The sequence below is a fragment of the Myotis yumanensis genome, unplaced genomic scaffold (assembly GCF_028538775.1).
Source record: "Myotis yumanensis isolate MYYU_CA2020_CCGP unplaced genomic scaffold, mMyoYum1.0.hap1 SCAF_16, whole genome shotgun sequence".
In the NCBI taxonomy this organism is placed as follows: domain Eukaryota; kingdom Metazoa; phylum Chordata; class Mammalia; order Chiroptera; family Vespertilionidae; genus Myotis; species Myotis yumanensis.
Window position 1 is genome coordinate 39,366,263 of NW_027223767.1, and position 19,286 is coordinate 39,385,548.

General features: G+C 49.7%; 2 protein-coding genes across 3 annotated transcripts in view; one reads left to right on the forward strand and one right to left on the reverse strand.

The window, feature by feature from the left end:
• The first annotated feature begins 4,937 nt into the window (after positions 1 to 4,937).
• On the forward strand, positions 4,938 to 7,411 carry HIGD1B (HIG1 hypoxia inducible domain family member 1B). 2 transcript variants are annotated; one of them, XM_070395487.1, is made up of 4 exons: positions 4,938 to 5,024; positions 5,854 to 6,003; positions 6,523 to 6,657; positions 7,270 to 7,411. In XM_070395487.1, exons 2-4 carry the CDS (start codon positions 5,904 to 5,906, stop codon positions 7,332 to 7,334), a joined length of 300 nt encoding a protein of 99 aa, XP_070251588.1. In that variant the 5' UTR covers positions 4,938 to 5,024; positions 5,854 to 5,903; the 3' UTR covers positions 7,335 to 7,411. The 2 variants fall into 2 exon arrangements, with proteins under 2 accessions (XP_070251588.1, XP_070251587.1); XM_070395486.1 differs by lacking the exon at positions 4,938 to 5,024 and adding an exon at positions 5,604 to 5,767.
• A 686-nt stretch (positions 7,412 to 8,097) lies between these two features.
• EFTUD2 (elongation factor Tu GTP binding domain containing 2) overlaps positions 8,098 to 19,286 on the reverse strand; it is a 38,943-nt gene continuing 27,754 nt past the window's right edge. Inside the window, exons 14-28 of the mRNA XM_070395485.1 lie at positions 18,162 to 18,297; positions 16,748 to 16,875; positions 15,830 to 16,023; positions 14,787 to 14,898; positions 14,273 to 14,413; positions 13,284 to 13,385; positions 12,231 to 12,313; positions 11,503 to 11,589; positions 11,183 to 11,309; positions 10,895 to 10,982; positions 10,183 to 10,301; positions 10,004 to 10,098; positions 9,180 to 9,333; positions 8,900 to 9,007; positions 8,098 to 8,555 (exon numbers count right to left, since the gene is read on the reverse strand). Of these exons, the coding sequence (XP_070251586.1) occupies positions 8,460 to 8,555; positions 8,900 to 9,007; positions 9,180 to 9,333; positions 10,004 to 10,098; positions 10,183 to 10,301; positions 10,895 to 10,982; positions 11,183 to 11,309; positions 11,503 to 11,589; positions 12,231 to 12,313; positions 13,284 to 13,385; positions 14,273 to 14,413; positions 14,787 to 14,898; positions 15,830 to 16,023; positions 16,748 to 16,875; positions 18,162 to 18,297 (1,770 nt within the window). The 3' untranslated portion in view covers positions 8,098 to 8,459. The remainder of the gene's footprint in view (positions 8,556 to 8,899; positions 9,008 to 9,179; positions 9,334 to 10,003; positions 10,099 to 10,182; positions 10,302 to 10,894; positions 10,983 to 11,182; positions 11,310 to 11,502; positions 11,590 to 12,230; positions 12,314 to 13,283; positions 13,386 to 14,272; positions 14,414 to 14,786; positions 14,899 to 15,829; positions 16,024 to 16,747; positions 16,876 to 18,161; positions 18,298 to 19,286) is intronic.

Sequence of the window (19,286 nt, forward strand, 5' to 3'; positions counted from 1 at the left end):
GGAGTTGGGGTGGGAAGAAGGGTAGGGAGGCCCTGGGTTCAGCCCCCTCTGTCCAGCTGATTGTACTCGTTTACTCATATTTCTAAGATGGTGTGAGAATGAGTTGATGAGATGTACGTGAAATTACATTATTAGTTGTTATTGTTCATTTTCTATTGTCAGGTGGTTTATAGTGGTTATCACTATTGGTTAAATAGCTCAGCCATTTACTTGTGTGACCTGGCTGAGCTACTTAACCTCTCTGAGCTTTGCTTTCCTCATTTGTAAATGGGGATAATGAGATCGACCTGTTGGGACTATTGTAAGGATGAAATGAGTATGTAAAGCAGCGATTCTCAACCTTGGCTGCACATTAGAATCACCTGGGAATCTTTTTAAAATCCTGATTTCTGGGCCTCATCCTCCGGAAATTCTGTTTCTTTGTTATGGGGTGGGGCCACAACATTAGTAACAAAGAAACAGAATTTCCGGAGGATGAGGCCCAGAAATCAGGATTTTAAAAAGATTCCCAGGTGATTCTAATGTGCAGCCAAGGTTGAGAACCACTGTTGTAGGCTGTCAAGACAGTAGTGTTAGGGTCGTGGAAAGAGGTACTCATGAGGCCAAAAGGGGTAGAGAATTATAAATTTATTAGGTCATCTGGAAAACCTAAAATGGTGCCAGCACCCAGCGACAGGGAGTCAGAGATTTTAAAGGACTCTGGGCGAGCCCTGGCCGGTTTGGCTCAGTGGATAGAGTGTCAGCTAAGGGCATGTACCTCGGTTGGAGGCTCCTTCCTGGGCCTGGGCCCTTGTCAGAGCTCCTGCAGGAAGCAATCAATCAATGTGTTTCTCTCCCATCAATGTTTCTCTCTGTCTTTCCCTCTCTCTCCCACACTCTCTAAATCAATGGAATAATATCCTCGGGTGAGGATTAAAAAGAATAATAATTAAAAAAAAATAAAGGTCTCTAGGCGGGCTTTTTAGGCGGGGAATTCTCTGGGTGGTCCAGATCCTGGGCAAGTCCCAAAGGGGAAGTTACCGGTCTTGCCCTGGCCGGTTTGGCTCAGTGGTTAAAGTGTCGACCTACAGACCGAAGGGTCATGGGTTTGATTCCCAGCCAAGGACACATACTTCAGTTGCAGGTTCCGTCTGGTCCAGGTGTGAGCAGGAGGCAACCAATCAATGTGTCTCTCTCACGTGGACTTCTCTCTCTCTTTCTCTTTCCCCTTCTCTTCTCACCCCCTCCACGCTTTCTAAAAAAATCAAGGGAAAAGATATGCTTGGGTGAGGACTAAAAAAAATAATAATAAATGATTTTTTTTAAAAAAAGAAAGTTACTGGTTTTAGCAAATGGAATGTGGTCTGAGTGAAAGGGAATGTCAGCTGCGAAATGATCTAAAGGTCAGTTCCCCAGGGGAGGGGCATCGATTCAGTTACTCGATCAGACCTAACAAGTAGATCCTTCCCATAGTGTGCTTGAGAGGAAGCTGGGTCTGTGGGTATTCAAAAGCATCCAACACAAGGACCTTCGCCAAACATTTCAAATCTCTGCACCATCCATTCGTCATCTGAGAGTGGTCTCTACTGGTGTCTTTTGCAGCTCAGAACTGTTCCTTCACAAGACATGATTCTGTAACATCAGCATCACCTCAGTCTGATTCAGCCTTCTAATCACCATTATCCACACCCTCTTAGAATTTCTTCAAATATGTGAGCGGTCTCCCCGGAGAGGTAGGATTTGAGAAAGCTCCCTGTTGGCCACCGGAAGCCCGGCCTGCCCCGAGATAGTGGGCACCAAAATATGTTCCTGGCCCCAGGCCTGTGGCTCTTGGGACTGTCCTTGGACAATTGCTGCAAGGTCCTTGGAACTCAGTGCCTGTGTTTAGAAGGAGGTGCTACCCTCCCCACCTCAGGCACTTTTAGAGGCTGCCTCAGCCTCGCCGCATATCTGGAAGCTTCCACCGCCCTGCTTGTTCCCACTCTCTGCCGTTCTAGTCCTCGAGACACTCGTATATAGCCTAATGTTTTCTCCCCTGCCATTCCCCCCTTCGGCCTGGGTTCTTTCCATTCCAACCCCAACTTGGAGCACCCTCTGTTCCTTGTCCAATTCATTCGTTGTCATCCCCCACTCACAGCGCTCTGTAGCTCAAGAGCTCAAGGCAAAAGCTGCACGTCCTCCCTTCCCCTGTCTAGTCACTCAACTCCCGTGAGCTATATATAGCACAGCTGTGCCTTAGATTGTGTGGAGCTTCAAGTCCTAGTCTCCCCTTTTCCTCCCCCAACAGAATGGGGAGCCTGAAGCTTACAGGCAGGGTGGGGAAGCCCGGCAGGAGGAGGCAGGGAGGAGTTGGAGAGGGACAGGAAAGGGTGTGCTGCATTGTGGACCATCCAGAACATGTGCCCTTCCCATCTGCTATCAGGGACTTGCCACTTCTCTCCCAGCCTGCTAGCCATTCCCTGCCAGGCAGTGTGCTGGGGAATTCTAACAATCATCTTATTTAACCCTTACGATGATCCTATGGGTACCTACTATGTCCATTTACAGATGATACAGACTCACAGAAATTGAGTGGCAGAAGACCAAGGATTTAGATCAGGGGTCCTCAAACTTTTTAAACAGGGGGCCAGTTCACTGTCCCTCAGACCGTTGGAGGGCCGGACTATAGTTTAAAAAAAACTATGAACAAATTCCTATGCACACAGCGGCGGCAAAAACACCCGGCGGGCAGGATAAATGTTTTCGGCGGGCCGCATGTGGCCCGCGGGCCGTAGTTTGAGGACCCCTGATTTAGAGGTTGGTTGGTCAAGCAGCTAACTGACCCCACATCTAACTCCGGCCTACACTCTGGATCCCCTAAGTCTGTCAGCATCATTCATTTAAAGCCTTGTAAAATAGAATTTCTGTCGGTGTAACCTGATCTGGAAGGAAGAAGTTTACTAAGCAAATTACTAATGTAGAAATGCTGAAACCAAAATAATTATTAAAGACTTGGCATATTAACAAAAATGTTATCATAATTTTATCTTATCTGTGTACTAAAGCAGGATGCTCCAGAAATTTGTTCCTTAAAGATTTCTGTGTGTTCTCAGAAACTTTTGAAAATAAATTTTTTCTTCTATTTCAGGACTTCCCCTCCACTTTACAGTCATTCTCCTGTTAGTCCAGAGTAGTGAGATTTGATTTTAGGAATGGTGAGAAGTCTGGATCTTTTTCTCACTGTGATCTTGGGCAAGACATTTAACCCAAGCCTCAGTTTGTTCATCTGTGAAATGGGGAGAATAATAGTAATAGTACTTTCTTCATAGTTATTGTAAGGATTAAGTAAAACAATCTACTTAATGCCATTAGCACACTTTTTGGTTCCTAGGTGCTCAGTAAATCATAGCAACTATTATTTTCTCAGTTCTGGGCTGGGATGCTATGGAGCATCAAATATGATCTCAACAGGGAGAAGTTGGACTTCACTCTCTAGAGCAGCGGTTTTCAACCTGTGGGTCGCGACCCCTTTGGGGGTCGAACGACCCTTTCACAGGGGTCACCTAAGACCATCGGAAAACACATATATAATTACATATTGTTTTTGTGATTAATCACTATGCTTTAATTATGTTCAATTTGTAACAATGAAATTGGGGGTCACCACATGAGGAACTGTATTAAAGGGTCGCGGCATTAGGAAGGTTGAGAACCACTGCTCTAGAGCTTAGTCCCTGTTCTCTAAAGGGGTAGGAGCTGATCTTGACTCTTGCCGTCTCATCCAGACATTTCCGCCCACCCTCCCCACCTCTGGGCAGGATCCTCCTCCTCTTGAGAATTCAGGCCATTGTTGGGATCAGGAAAGGCAGCATGGAAGAGTGTGTGAATGACTGGGAGGAGAGTTCCCATGGACGCTGGGGACACGGGAAGGCCCAGGGGAGTTGCTGTGACCCTGGGTCTCTCCCTAGAGCAGTGAGTGCTGGGGAGAGAGAGACATCAGCTGCTGGACAGATTTCCAGTGCAGAAAAGCCCCATCAGGACAGACACATTGGGGCTGAGAGTAATCTAGGGAAGGAACAAAGGGATGAAGGGGGACTCTCCAGAGTGTATCCCACATTCCCACATTTTCTCCATCTGCGTAGCCATAAGGTACTTTCCTTTTCCTAATCAAGGGTGGATGATCAATGAGCATTCCTAAGCTTCAGTATCAACTTGGTGAGGTTTTCAGCTTGGCCAGCCACTGGAAAGCAGAGTGACTGTCCAGGGAGGCCCACTGGACAACAATAGTACACATTTTGGAGCCAGCCAGACCTGGGTTCAGATCTCAGCACTGCCATTTCCTAGCTGTGTTCCTTGGACAAACCATTTAGCCTTGGGGAAGCTCAGTTCCCTGGCCTGTAAACAAACTGCTACTTACCATATAGTAGAGAGGTTTGAAACGTAAATACCTAGAACAGAGTAGGCACCAATGCTGGTAACTGTCATTTCTGTAACCCCCCAGGCAGTATAAAGAGCTCTGGAGATGTGAAGGAAATCCCAGTTGCTTCAAACTCCTGAACAAATCTCCTTGGTCCAGAGAGCATCCTTGAAGGTCTTGAAACCAAGACCCGAGAGCCTGCCTCCCACAATTGGAGCATTAAATTTACATCTCACATTGTTCCTAAGAATATTTGAGGCCGTATAACTCAAGGAAGAACCCAGGAGCTCTCCCCATCTTGCCTCTCTATTTCCATCTCTGTTCTCCATATCAAGTCCATCTCTGATCCGGCCACTTCTGTCCATGAGAACTAAAATATTTAACCTGGCTAAGGGCCCTTTTCCATTTGGTCTTTCATTACTCTCCAGTGCCTGGAGTCCATCCTGAAACTCAGCAGATGGGGGGTTAAGACCGATGCCCTGTCCTATCTCCTCCCCTCTCCATTCCTGACTTCAAAGTCTCCATAAAGCCCGCTGTTGCTTCCCTGACCCCGTAGTGGCAGCTTCATCATCGGCTCTTGGCCAGTTCAAAACAGACGCTGAGCCCTGGCCCCGGCTGCTCCCAGTCCACGTCCGGGCCACCTCCTGCGGTAAGCACCAGCATGCTGAGGACCTGTAGGGCCCAAGGTTGTTGCTCCTCGGGGAGAGGAGGGACAACTAGGTATAGAAGTTGCCTCAAGCAGGGAGTTGGTTTCATGATTAGACTTAGGAAGCAGCCCACAGGCAGAACCCCTGGTGTAAGGACCAGGACTCTGGGACTCCATCGAAGTTGTGATCAGAGCAGACATTTACAGGGGTTAGCAAGTAGAACAAGGTCACCGCCCAGGGACGGAGGCAGGGGGTTGGTATTTGCAATTGAACATGGCAAGGGATGGACCTGGAACAGGAGCAGCTCAGGGACGAGCACTTGTTCCGTTAGTATTGTCTGGAACGTATGCTCAAGTACACACAAATCCAGGTCCAATGTTTTAATCTCTGGCTCTGGTGGCTGGGTAACCATGGTGTAACTGTCTGGGATGGCTCTAGTTCCCTGGGGCTGGATCCTGCTCTGTGGATCCCTCAGGAGTAACTGTCACAAACTCAAGACCAGGGGAGGGGCGGGGGTCCCAAGGCTCAAGGCCTTTTCGTCCCACCCTCATCTGTGGATTTTTCCAGTTGCTTTTCTTGGCCCAAGGATGATACCCACAGGGACGCAGATGGGGGAAGGGGAAGCAGAGAAAACAGTGCAGTCAGAGCGAGCTAGGGAAGAGAGAAATTAAGCTGGAGAAATGGCGCTAGTGGTCCAGCCCTCTGAAACAGGACATCTTTTTAAGTAGTGGCTGTGTAGGGAATGGTGAGGAGGTCTCAGCAGGCAACTTTCTCCTTCCTACCCCAAACTGAGGAGCATTGGAGCCCTGATTGTGGGGTGCTTCCTTCTAGGACTGGGCTGAAGCCTAGGAACCCTGCTGCCAACATCTGGGGGCAGGATCATGTCCGCTAACAAAGGCTGGTGGGTGCCACCCGAAGGTGAAGACAGCGTGTCTGAGAAGTTCCTGAGGAAGACCAGGGAGTCTCCACTGGTGCCTATAGGTGAGTGGGGAAAGGAAGGGATGGGGGGGCCTTCTCTTAGAGAACATCTCTCCCAGTCCTTTCAAAGAATGAAGCAGAGAACTCCAGTGGTCCTACCCACTGAACAATCAACTGCTAGAAGGGTGAATCAGTAGCAGAGGAGCCAGAAGATAAAGGGACACCACCTTACAATGAAATGAGGGGAAGGAGCGGTTTGGGGTCCCCTAGGGCTTCCTTCCTCTAGGCGCTGGGAAAGTAGGAAAACAGCTGTAACAGATGTGGGAGCCAAGGTGGTTGGAGAAGGGCCTAATGGGGGTAGGGGAGTCCTGGTGATGGGCTATTTGTATGTGGGGGAAGGGAGTCATTGGAGGGGGGCAGCTAGTTTGGAAATGCCATCCAGAGGAAAACTCAGCCATCTAATAACCCTCCCACCCCCCACCAGAGCAGCTGCTCATCCAGATGCCCAGTCTTCCTAGTGTCTCTCATCAAGAGTGATGTGCTTGGTAGATGAGGTCCAGGGGTCATGTTCTCTGACTACAGGCTTAGGAGGCTGCCTAGTGGTGGCGGCATACAGGATTTACCGGCTGAAGGCTCGTGGTTCCACCAAGATGTCAATACACCTGATTCATACCCGAGTGGCAGCGCAGGCCTGTGCTGTGGGTGCAATCATGCTAGGTGAGTGGCCTCACAGAACGAGAGCTGGGAGTTCTGACAGTTAAGGGACCATGATCTCAGGCCCTATTCCCAATACAAGGCTCCATATCAAGTCCTTGGTGAAGCCCCCATACCGAGACGCTGTCAGGGTTCCGCTTCATCTCCTGTCCCAGGCCTGTGGGGATGATGTGGTCTGCTTCATGACAGTTTGTCCAGAGGTGAGAAAAACCATGCACCCAAACAGAGGCTGAATTTCTCTTCCTCTTTGGGTCAAAAGGCAGACAGCTACTTCCTGGCTGTATGACAGTGGACAAATCCTTCTCTGATCCTTGGTTTCCCCATGTGTAACTCGATAACCACCTCTGGCCTGAATCACAGGTTGCCGTGAGGTTTCTTAGATAGAAATGCACTTGCAATGCTTTGCAAATTGTCAAAAGGGTTGTTTCCCAGGCTGTGTGGTCAGGTGCTTGTAGCAGCTGCTGAGCCCTAGAGCAGAAAGCTGGACTCTCAAGGGATGGGCTGGAGCCAGACCCCGGGGGCTCTGCAGTTGCTACTTCTCTCTGGGACACCTGGGGATCAGAGGCTGGGTGAAGCTTTTGATGCTAAGGGGTATTTTCTTTCTCCCTCACACAGGTGCTGTGTACACAATGTACAGAGACTATATCAAGAGAGCAACGCAGGATGTGGGGGAGAAGTAGGTTTCTACAGCCAAGGGCAGTCAGACCCTCTCACAGCAATCCCTGGTGTGTTCCTAATAAAGGAATTTTGCAGAAAACTGACAGTCTCTTCTTCACCTGGGATAGAAGATGAAGGGACTGGCAGTGGCTGGTTGGGGAGCTTAGAGCAAAGGGTTGGAGATCAGAGTTGTGGCTCTGAACTTCAGGGCAACAGAAACTCTCAGTGGGGCAGAAAGAGAGGTGCAGTGGACCTCCGATCCCAGAAACCCAACAATTCCCAAGCCAGCCCAGACCCACCTGGAAAAGCATGGTGGACAGGACACCAGGAGTGGAGTGGGGGCATTAGTAGCCTCCATGCTCATGGGACACTGGGTTAAAAGGCTGCTTCCCTGCCTTGACCGGTTTGGCTCAATGGATAGAGCATTGGGCCGTGGACTGAAAGGTCCCGGGTTCGATTCCGGTGGAGGGCATGTACCTTGGTTTCAGGCTCAATCCCCAGGGGGGTGTGCAGGAGGCAGCTGATCGATGTTTCTCTCTCATCGATGTTTCTAACTCTCTATCCCTCTCCCTTCTTTTCTGTAAAAAAAAGTCAATAAAAACATATTTTAAAAAAATAAATAAAAGGCTGCTTCCCTGGAGACCCAGGCAGGAAGAAGGTTGCAGCTGGAAGCAGAGGCAGTGAAGCCTCATGGGAGACGACATAGATTTAGAACCCAAGGGCCAGGACTGGACTGTGCTGGAGGAGAGGGGGTGGAGGGTTGAATGAAAGCAACAGAGAAAGGCAGAGGTTAGAATATTCTGTTCACTTATAAACCATGTCTAAGGTCAGACTTGTAAAAAAAAATTCCATGTAAATTCTGAGGACAGGGCCTCCTGGGGTTAAACACTTTCATCCCCTCCTCCTTCCCTGAGCCAGACTCCTCTCTGTTCCCTGGGAATAGAGCCAGGCACAGGCCACAGAAGGAACCAGGAGGCAGAATGGGCCTCCCTCACTGGGCTCTGGGTTGGAGGCTCTTGGGTTGTTCAAGACGCCACAGCAGCTCCCAGACACTCTGACAACATGGAGTCCAAGTCACATGAGGTCCCAGCTTCCAGTCCAGGGTGCAGCCCACTGCAGGGAGCCGGAGCTGCTAGGAGTCCTGGCATTCACATGGGGTAATTGAGTACCACATCCTGCTTGGCGAGCTCCAGCAACATAGGGTCATCGAAGAACTTGCTGATGCTCACGTCTTCACTCAGGCCCTGCAGAGGTTGGGGGCAAATGAGAGAATGAGTCCTGTGTGGTGTCTGAATGAGGTGGGGGCCATCGGAGACCTGTGGTTGAGTAGGAAGCTGGTGGTTGTGGTGGTGGTGATGGTAGGGGACGGACTGTTGGCCAGGCTGTTTCAGGAGCCCTGCCTTTAGGGTTTTGTCATTGGGGAGCAGGTCTGGCTGCCTGAGGCCTGTACACATTGCATCTCTATGTTGTACAGTAAATCGCTTAGTGTTTGGGAGATAGGTCCAAGAGTAAGAAATGAAGAGAGATAAAACTCCTGCTGAAACCCCTGGGGGTTGCGGGGTGGTGATAGGTCTGAGGGCACACACACCTTTCTACGACGGGTTTTGATCATGAATTCCCGGGCCAGGTGAGGAGCTGGCTGTGGCTCCAAGGGGCGGATGACAATGCTCTTATCCAGAGGATCCCCAGGAACAATCTGAAAGGCAAAGGGGTTTCAGGGGGTCCAGGCAGCCCTCTATCTGGGTCTGGAAGCAGGACTCTGAGGAGGCTGGAAAATCTCAGTCAGGACTTGGAAGGGAAACGGGTCATAAGGGATTGGCCTTGTCCAGGTGGGAGGCCAAGTCGGCCAGCCTGCACCGTTTTCTCACCTGCCAATGGTGAAAGACAGACAAGGAAAAGGCCTGCCCCTGGGTGTGAGTCCGCAGATCAGTCTCAAAGCCAAAGGAGTCGATAGCCGGGATGAAAGCTTTGATGGTGTAGAGGGGGGAGCCTGGAATGGGAGCATCCTGAGTCACATGCCCCCTGAGACAGAACAACAAAGGCTGAGTCAAAAGCAGAGAAGCCATCTGCCCTCAAATACACCCCAAACCGGAACTACCACGAAAGAATGACTGCGAACGCACTGCAGGAGACAGAGGGGCTGGGGTCTCAGTCTGACACTGTGGCGGCCCAAGCGGAGCAACCTCGGGGCCAGAGTGGGAACGCTGCTGCATAAGGTTTTACAGAACTTTCCCCAGGAGCTGAGGAGGGCTGCCCAGTAAGGAATCTCAAATCTTTTTTTTTTTTTTTTATATATACATTCCATTGATTCCCCACAGAGAGGAAGGGAGAGGGACAGAGAGCCAGAAACATCGATGAGAGAGAAACATCGACCAGCTGCCTCCTGCACACCCCCCACTGGGGATGTGCCCGCAACCAAGGCACATGCCCTTGACCGGAACCGAACCCGGGACCCCCCAGTCCGAAGGCCGACGCTCTATCCACTGAGCCAAACCGGTTAGGGCAGGAATCTCAAATCTTAATCTGCAGGAAAGCTAGGGATTTCCTCATTCCTACTCCTACTTCCTTCTGAAAGAAATCAGCTCATTAGGTTTCAGGAGTGGAGAGCGTGGGAGGCTGGTCCCTCCATGGTGGCCAAGTGACTTCCTGCTCTGCCGGTCCTCTGTGTCTCCCTAACGTGCGGGGCTCTCACCTGCGCCTGGCCAGGACAGTATAAACAGCGGAGACACAATCTGCAGGGGCCTGGACCTCTACAAAGTAGTAAGGCTCCATCAGGCGAGGAGTGGCCTGCAGCAGAGCAACAAGAAGGGGTTCCTCAGCTTGGGGAAGGCTGAGGACTTAATGCCCTGGGGTAGCAGAGCCCTCACTTACCATGAGGAAGGCAGAATAGACGACTCTCCTGGCCGTGGGGATGATTTGGCCCCCGCCCCGGTGCAGGGGCTCCTGGGCAACCACTGCATCTAGGATCTTAAACTTGACATTTCGAATCACTGAAAAAGAAAAGGAGATGACAGCTGATTAAGGAGTGCTCACGGCCAGAGCAGCGAGGAGCCTCCTGTAGCTCTACAGCTATCTGCGGCCACAAAAGAAAAGGTACAAAACTGCCCTGCAGATGGGTATTCTGGTAGGATACGCAGGCCTGTAGCAAAGAGGTCAGCAGTCAAGCACACATTTATAGTGTTTGTTTCAGACATCATAAAGGTTCCCTAGAAGTTTACGTGCTTCTTCTGCAGACATTTAATTATTTTTGGATAGAGAAGAAATTCTAGGAATTGTTCCCATTAAGTCCAATCCTGGTCTATAAGCCACTCCAATCCCATCCTCCCTCTGATACACCTCCTCAAACTTATTTCTTCTCAGGAATGAGGAACGAATGTCAACTAGCAATGACTTCATTTCTAGGAGGTACTAAGTGGTAGCAAAGGAGAGGGAGGGAGAGAGACAGGAAACAGGCTCAGGACATGGGATGGCCCTGCTGCGTGTCCTGCCAGGTCCCGAGGATAAGCCCACCCCACCGCCTACGCCCAGGAGCAAGGGCCCTAGAGGACTCAGGTGGGGGAGGCGGAGAAACTGGTAGACTTACACTCATCACAGAGGGGTCCCTCCCTGGTTCCCCACTGGAAACCTTGAACAATGCTGTCCTTCACTGAGCCAAGAAGAGCTTTGTCCACCTGCACAGAACATAAGGGTTCTTTAGTGGTGACCCTGGCAATAGCCAGAGTTTAGAGGGAGGAGAAGGCAGGTAGGCTGGTAAGAGGATATTCTCCTGCACCAGAAGACACAAAATACTTCCAGGAGAAAAAGAACACTTTGTAGTTTCTTCCACTTGAGCTAACAGACCATCACAAGGCTCCCATCAGTTCTCCTGTACCTCAGAGGGCAGGGTATCATCCACCAGGATGTTGGGGCCGGTGGCATCAGGGCCAAAAGCCCAGATGGAACGGGCAGCCAGCAGATCCCAATCGTACTTGGTTTGGAAGAACTCTCCCAGCTTCTTCCTGGGGAAGGAGGAGACAACGGAGGGCTCAGCCAGCTCCTGTAAAATCCTGCCTCTCTGGAGACAGTCACCTCACCCCACCCACACTGCGCCCAGGACTTCCCAGAAGAGTGTGGGGTATTAGAGGTCCAGCAGTAAGTTATGGTGCCCTGCCCTGTCTCCCTTTAGCCCTGGAATGAGAGCTGTGTTCTCGCCTGTTCCACGTGATCTGGACCACCTCATTCTCGATGTCTTCAGCAAGGCCCTTTTCAAGAGGCTCAGCAATCATGGTGATCTTGTTCCTAGTTAGAGAGGAAATGAGTAACGAGGTGGGTGAGCAGGACTAGCAGAAGGGTCACTTCTAAGAAAAGGGTGACAAAGTAACAGCTAAGGCAATGACATCAGTGAAAACCACAGGAGCAGAGTAGAGCCAAAAGAGCTTATCTTTTTTTTTTCTCCTTAGAATCTACTCTCTCAAAATATATTTTTATTTATTTCAGAGAGGAAGGGAGAGGGAGAGATGATAATCATTGATTGGCTGCCTCCTGCATGCCCCACACTACGGGTTGAGCCCACAACCCAGGCATGTGCCCTTGACCGGAATCGAACCCAGGACCCTTCAGTCCGCAGGCCGATGCTCTATCCACTGAGCCAAACCAGCCGGGGTGAATCTACCACTCTTTATGAAAGTAGGTTTGGGGCAACATTTACATAGAAAGGAGAAGAGACAATTGCAAGTCATCCTGGCATAGAAAGTCTTATGGCAAAGGACTTCATGGGATCATGTCCAAAGGCAAATGGATCAGAGGCCTGGGCTAAACTCAAGTATTCTAAGCACCTCCATCCCCAGACTGCGGGGTCTCTATGTCCACAGAGTTGTGATTGTGGTGGGGCTGGTGGGAGGGGGGAGTGTCAGTCCAAGGACACTATGACCCCAGCTTACTTCTTATTGGGTGTTTCAGCAAAGCACTTGAGAGAGGATGTTTCTACCACAGTCTCACAAAAGGTAACAACAGGGTCAGCCACCTGTTGGGAAACAAGATAAATTATTGGGCAAGGTCTCATTTTGTTGGAAGGATGACCTCCTGCCAAAGGGAATTCCGAGGGCCCCTGACATTACCCCTGTGAGAACCCCGCCTCCTAATCAGCATCAGGGACAAATACAACAGCAGGCTAAAAGTCGCCATCACTAACAAGCCTGCGGAAACTTAGTGTAGTGCAATATCTATGTTCTGGAGTCAAAAGTACATGGGATCAAATCCAGATCTGAATTATAGTCCCCCAAGGTATCCTTCACCATCCATTTAGCCGTCCCTCCACCATTCATTGAATCACCCCTGCAGGTCTGTCAGAGCTGGTACTAGAGACCTCCTGGGGACACCCCTTCTGTTCTCAGCCTGGGACTTCTCCCTGAAGCTCCCACTGGCCCTGGCCTGTACCTGGGAAACCCAGCATCTTATAGAGCACCAGTCCTGGGCACATCAGAAGAATCTAAGAGGGGTACTTGAGGGTACTCATTCCCACCACCCGAGGGCCTTGGAGAAAATGTGTCTCTCAACTGGGACACTGAGGCCATGAAAGGGCAGTTTAACTGAGGGGCTGTGTCAGGCTTGACGATGAATCCAGGAGAGCCAGGCCCCACTCTCACCTTGAAACCATACACTCTGAGCCTTAATCACCACAGACATATTAATTGTCCAACTATTTTTTTAAAACAAATGACCAAGAATAATTTTGGCTTGGGAGCACTGACTTTAAACGCATGACACTGAGAATAACCCTGCAAAAGGGGGCAAACCAGATCTCAAATACCTTCCCATTTAGGGAGCAACAGATCACGCTTTTCTGAAACCGATCTCCTCTATTAGGGCACCCCTCTTCCCGTGGGCCTTCCAGGGGAATCTAGGGTTGAGTTGCTTGTAAAATCAGCCTGGAGCTGTGAGCTAAGCGTCCTGGCCAGGCAGGCACCCAAGAAAGAAAGGGGCTGCTGCTTTACCTTGATGTCTATCTCGGAGTACATCTTCCGCAAATCATGCATCACACAGTCCAGGTAGAGCTCCCCAGTCCCCAGAATCACGTGCTCGCCAGACTCTTCCACCTGAAACGCAACAGCCCTGCTGCTCACAGCCTGGACTCTATTGTGCCAGCAACAGCAGACAGACACAGAATCGAGGCGGGAACCCAGGAGGTGGTGCCTGAATCCACGATCACACACAGCCACTGCTCACTGTCGGTTCCAGCCTCTTCAAGAAGGATCCGTGACCTATGAGTAAGTCCTCAAGATCCCGGATCATTCAGGACAGTGCTACTGGATGTGATGAGCTCACCAATTTTACTACCATCTTATAAATTTAGAGAAAACCATGCCCTATGTCTGGACATAAGCTGACCTTTTTTTTTTCTTTAGCCCTGGCCAACTACTCAGAAAGGTATGCTGGCAGGCTCAAGAGTGTAGAAGGGCCGAAACCGGTTTGGCTCAGTGTATAGAGCGTCAGCCTGCGGACTGAAAGGTCCCAGGTTCGATTCCGGTCAAGGGCATGTACCTTGGTTGCGGGCACATCCCCAGTAGGAGATGTGCAGGAGGCAGCTGATCGATGTTTCTCTCTCATCGATGTTTCTCTCTATCCCTCTCCCTTCCTCTCTGTAAAAAAAATCAATAAAATATATTAAAAAAAAAAAGTGTAGAAGGGTCAGAGTGACTCGCTTTTTCCTCTCTATTGGCTAGACAAATTAATTCAAAGTGTCTCTACAAGAAACATCTCTTTCCTATCTATACACTTGTGAACGCTGCACACACACGTGTCACCCTTCCTCCCCGCAATATGGATCTCATCCTGCCTTTAAATGACAGCAACAGGGATTAAGTCCTGATACAGGCCGTTGGAAGCAGCAAATCAGAGGCACCCGATGGGCACGAAGCAGTAGGCAGCACAGACCACTCAGCTGGGGCAAGTAGGGCGTGGCGGCTGCAGGCCTCGGGCCTACCTTGGTGGTGAGGGACGGATAGCTCTTGTTGACCTTGCGCAGACCGTCCAGCATCTTGGGCAGCTCTGAGGGGTTGACTGGCTCCACGGCAATCTTGATAACAGATGTGGTGTTGAACTTCAAGGGCCGGAAAATCTGAGCCTGAGATCCAAAATGCAGAGGAGTGAGGACACCCGGCCTGAGTAGGCGCAGAAAGTGTGGACATAAGAGAAGCTGAGGACCTACTTAGGGACAGACTCTTCTCCAACCAAGAGCCTCGGGGCTGCTTGAAGGCAACCTGAAGGGCCATTTATTGCTGTGTATTTTGGCAGAACAGAGAAGGGAAAGAATAAAAGCCCTTCCTCCTAATCCTAGCACCTGAGCAGAGACTCCAGCGAGACTCCAGCAGGGTCAGATCTAGAAGGCTGAGCCTGGGCTGAGGCCTGGAACCAGGAAATGGCAGTGACTCTGGGTTAGTCCCTGCCCGTTCTGCTGCTTATAGCTCACGTGTGCCGTGGCCTCCTGAGAACTTTACCTCCTCATTGCCTCGGGGTTCAGTTATGGTTGCCGTCTTCACAATTGGTTGATCGACACCTTCAATCAGAACCCAGTTGCCAGCAGGAACGCGGTTCACCTCAATGTGGTACCTGGAGCAACATCCAATAAGCAGCAATGACACTTGGGCAGAATATTCATAAGAATGTACTCAGTGCCCGCTGTGTGCCAGGCCCTGAGCCAGGAGCAGTGGTCAGCCGAACAGATACATTCTAGCAGGGAGGGGAGCAATAAACAGTCACATAACCACACATATATGTCCTTACAAACTGGAAGTGCCATGAAAAGAAGTATAAGGGACTAAATGAGGAATAGACAGGAAAACCTAATCCCAGTTGGATGTTGGTGGTAAGCAAGCTGCTCTCAAAGGCATGGATGTAAGGAGACACCAAAAGCACCACAGAACATATTGCAGCTGTCCTAGCTCTTGGATTTTCTCCTGCCTTCTGGTGAACGGGGTGGATTTGGAGGAGGGAAAGGGGCCTTGGTGAGGCGCAGCAGCCACATGAGGAACAGGACTGCCCAGTTCTGCCTCCTAGCTGGGATGCTACATTTAGGAGCCGACAAGCTACCCAGAAGCCCAAGCTAAATTTTATTCTGCAGATGAGGACGCTACAAGGAATCCGGCAAAGTCTTCTCTCTGGGTTAAAGAATAATCAGTGGAGGCTGGGAAACAATTTCTCTTGGGAAGAAACATTACAGTTGTGACTTAAGGAACACAGAAGAGGAAGAGGGGATTAAGATGAGTAAAAACAGAAATGCTGCTATAAAAATTAATGTAAGCCATCCAAACACAAAGGCAAGGCTCTGGGCATTATCCCAACAATAGCTGCCTTTTGGCCTTAGCCACGTCGGGTAGTAAGAACTAGAAGTCAATAGATCTGCTGAGGGAGGGTCAACTTAGCCCCTGTTGGAGGGAGCCAGGCAGCAACTGTGTCTCCAGGGAGGACCACCCCTTGCGGCTGCCTGGGCAGTTCCAGTATGGCGGACAGGCAGGCCCCGAGAGGCTCCTGCTAGCAGTACCTGGCCACAGAGATCCAAAGGCGGCCCACGGTGCATATCTGGGAGTCCTCCTCATCCTCCAGAGTGTAGTTCTCCCCCAGCACCTTCACAGGCTGCCCAGCATGGATGGTACCACTTAGCACCCGGCCAAAGGCATGAAACTGAACTCCATCATCTGTGCTGTACATCTTGGTGGTGTGGCACATCAAGGGACCCTGGAGGAGGGGACAGAGTGCAGCCTCACCCACACATACTCTCTAGGTGAGTGCCTCCCCTCATAGCAATGACATGAGCTCTATGAGGTAGTCCAGACCTAGAAGATGTGGCGACCTCCCAGGAAAACTCCAACCACGCTTTCCCCCTGCTTATTAATAGATGTCCAAGGCACAGGAGAACAAAGCTATTGTCCTTTTCTCTGGGGAGACGAGGGAAATGGGGGGGAAAGGCAGGTTTAGGATGGCAGATGGCACTGTTAACTTGCAAGATTATAAAACGGATTTGCCCCAAATTTCCTCCAAAGATTTAACTCACAATTCTCAAGTGGCTGTATGTTTATGCTAAGAAACTAGACTGCTGAAGGAATGGCTGGGAAAGAGTTTTAGAAAAGCCAGGGCTGATCAGATTAGCAATCATTTGTTGAATCTTTAATAACTGGTAGGCACCATAACACTTGCTTAATCTTACTTACTTCTCATAATGACCACACATATTATTATCCTCCTTTCACATACCAACACCCTCAGGCTGAGAAAGACTGAATAATGTTGCCAAGATCATACCATTAGCAGCAGTAACATCAGGCTTTGAATTCAGGCCTGCCTGTGCTCAGGCGGAGGGCAAGCAAAAAAGGGGGAAGAAGGCATTACTCCTGTAACCAGAAAACACTGTCCCTGCACAGGGGGAAGAATCAGAGAGCTGCCGGGAGCCCCATTCCCTTACATCAGGGTCACAGTCGCTCATGGCCTCGCCGAGGTCGGAGTCCACGCCCCCGGTGTAAGTGTGCTCGATCTTGGGCTTGGCGCCCACCTTTGGAGAAGGGATATGCTGCACACACATGTCCACAAAGCCTGTGGAGGAGAGAAGGCCATTACTCTACACCAGTGATTCCCAAAGTGGGCACTACCGCCCCCTGGTGGGCGCTGCAGCGATCCAGGGGGGCGGTGATGGCCACAGGTGCATTTAGGGGCATATATCTTTCTGTTTAATTGCTATTAAAATTTTTAAAAAATTAATTTCCAGGGGGCGCTGAGTAATATTTTTTCTGGAAAGGGGGCGGTAGGCCAAATAAGTTTGGGAACCACTGCTCTACACCTTCACGGGGAGAGGGGGGAGGAGTGGTGACGTACTCATCCACTCAGATTTTAGGGGGAAGTGATACCCCATTTCCTGGGCGTATGATGCTAAAAGGCTGGAGTCACACTGATGCCAGGAAGCACAAGCAGCAGGTCTCAGTGATTCCTTGGAACTCGGCTGACAAAGATTTTCAAGTATCTCTATCAATCCATGACCTTTTATTGAATGTAAGCACTTACTGCACACTTACACGGAACAGTAAGCACCCCATCTCTCCCCCTTTGGCAAACATTGCATATGTTTCTGTTCAGTAAGTTATCCTGGTTTTCTAACAGTCAATAAGTCATGCACAAAAGAAGCTCCATTAGCACCTTGGGGGAGGCATGTCTGCTTTCAGTGGTGTCTCCATGTTGACGGAGGGCCAGCCCAGAGTGACTCTTAAAAGGATGCACTCTGCAGACTCAGACACCTATATCCCACTAGACTCAGACTCTGAAATGGCTGAGGGGCCTCTTTGCCATCACCTTTTCCTCTCCTTTATTTTACAGATGAGAAATCAGTCACAGAATGACTGGCCCAGGGACATCCTACGGAAGAGCAGGATCAAGACTCAGGTCTTTCATTAACCAGTCCAGGGCTCATTCTCCTATATCACCTGCCTTTTGTGTAACTAAATTACAGAAGAGATAAGCTCAGGGGAAAGAGAAATCTGCGTCTACAAACTGTCTCCCAAGTCCTCGCCTGGTGCTTTTCCCACTATTGCACATCAACCGATGAGTCCACTTTCCTGGCAAAAATACCAGAACCTCAGTATCTGCTTCCACATTTCTTTACTTGCATGTTCCTCCTGGTAGGGAAATGTAATTGCTTTTGTTTCCCAAGACAGAATTCTTGGTACCACCCACTAAGGAAAGCAGCTAGGAAAAATCCAGGTGCTCTGTATCCTGACCTTATTTAAGGGCCTCAGATCTCTGACCCACTGTGGGTTAGGGAAAAGTTCCCCCGACACATGTGGCAGGACATGACAGTGACGTTAAGGGGGCCACGAGCTCTTTATTACCTGTGAATTCGCCAAAGAACTTTTTGCAGACCAGCCTGAGCAGGGGGCGGATGTTCAGCTTTAGCTCCTCCTTGGTCAGGTGGATGCCAAGCTCGTCCAGGGTCCTCGGGAGGCTGGTGTCCACATCCCCCACAACCTGTGACAAGACCAGACACATCAGCTGTAGTGGTAGCCCCACTGTGGTGCTATGGAGGAGGAGAAGGGAAGGCCAATGGGCAACCTGAAGGGTAACTGCACTAGGTCCTTGTCTAAACGGAGAGCTTTTGGCAAGAATGATTTAGTTTCAAGAAAACCTTTGGTGCCAACCCTGGGTGAAGCAGGCTTGGTTAAATGCCCACACCAGCCAATAAACCTGGAGCTCTCAGGCGGATTATCAGTGCTGCCCCCTGGTGTCTGAAAAGCAGCACCTCATTCCACTCAGGCAGTCCCCTAACCTCCCCTATTTAGAGGCTTCTCAGATTGAGAGGATCACTGCACTGGAAGGAACCAAAAAAGGTCACCTAGCATTCCATCGGCTGTCAGGGCAGGGCCAAGCTAAAACATCCTCAGCAGACTCAAGGTCTCTACCAAGACAGACTTTATAAATTTTTTTTATTAATCCATTCCAGCCTGACACAAGATACTAAGTATTTTTTTTTAGCACTAATAAATTTGAATCATGTTATTTTTGTCTTGTTGCTATGTTTTACTATTTTAAAGTTGGAATGACCACACACATTTTGTGTATATGCGTGTGTTCACTGTGCACAGTACTTATTCAACACTTGCATATTTTAGAACTGTATGAAAATTCTTGTACAAAATTATTACTTTTAGTTCTGCCTTTTAGGGAGCAAATTCATACCAATATAACATTATACTCTTTTTGTTGGAGCATCCCGTATGTTTAACTGTCTGGTGCCTCCTGTTCAGTCTGACAAACATCACATACATATGTGCCCAGAAGAGTCATTCAGTACAAGCCCATGCTGCCAGTCTTCGAATGCAGTGGTTCTCAACCTTCTGGCCCTTTAACTACAGTTCCTCATGTTGTGACCCAACCATAAAATTATTTTCGTGGCTACTTTGTAACTGTAATGTTGCTACTGTTATGAATCGTCATGTAAATATCTGATATGCAGGATG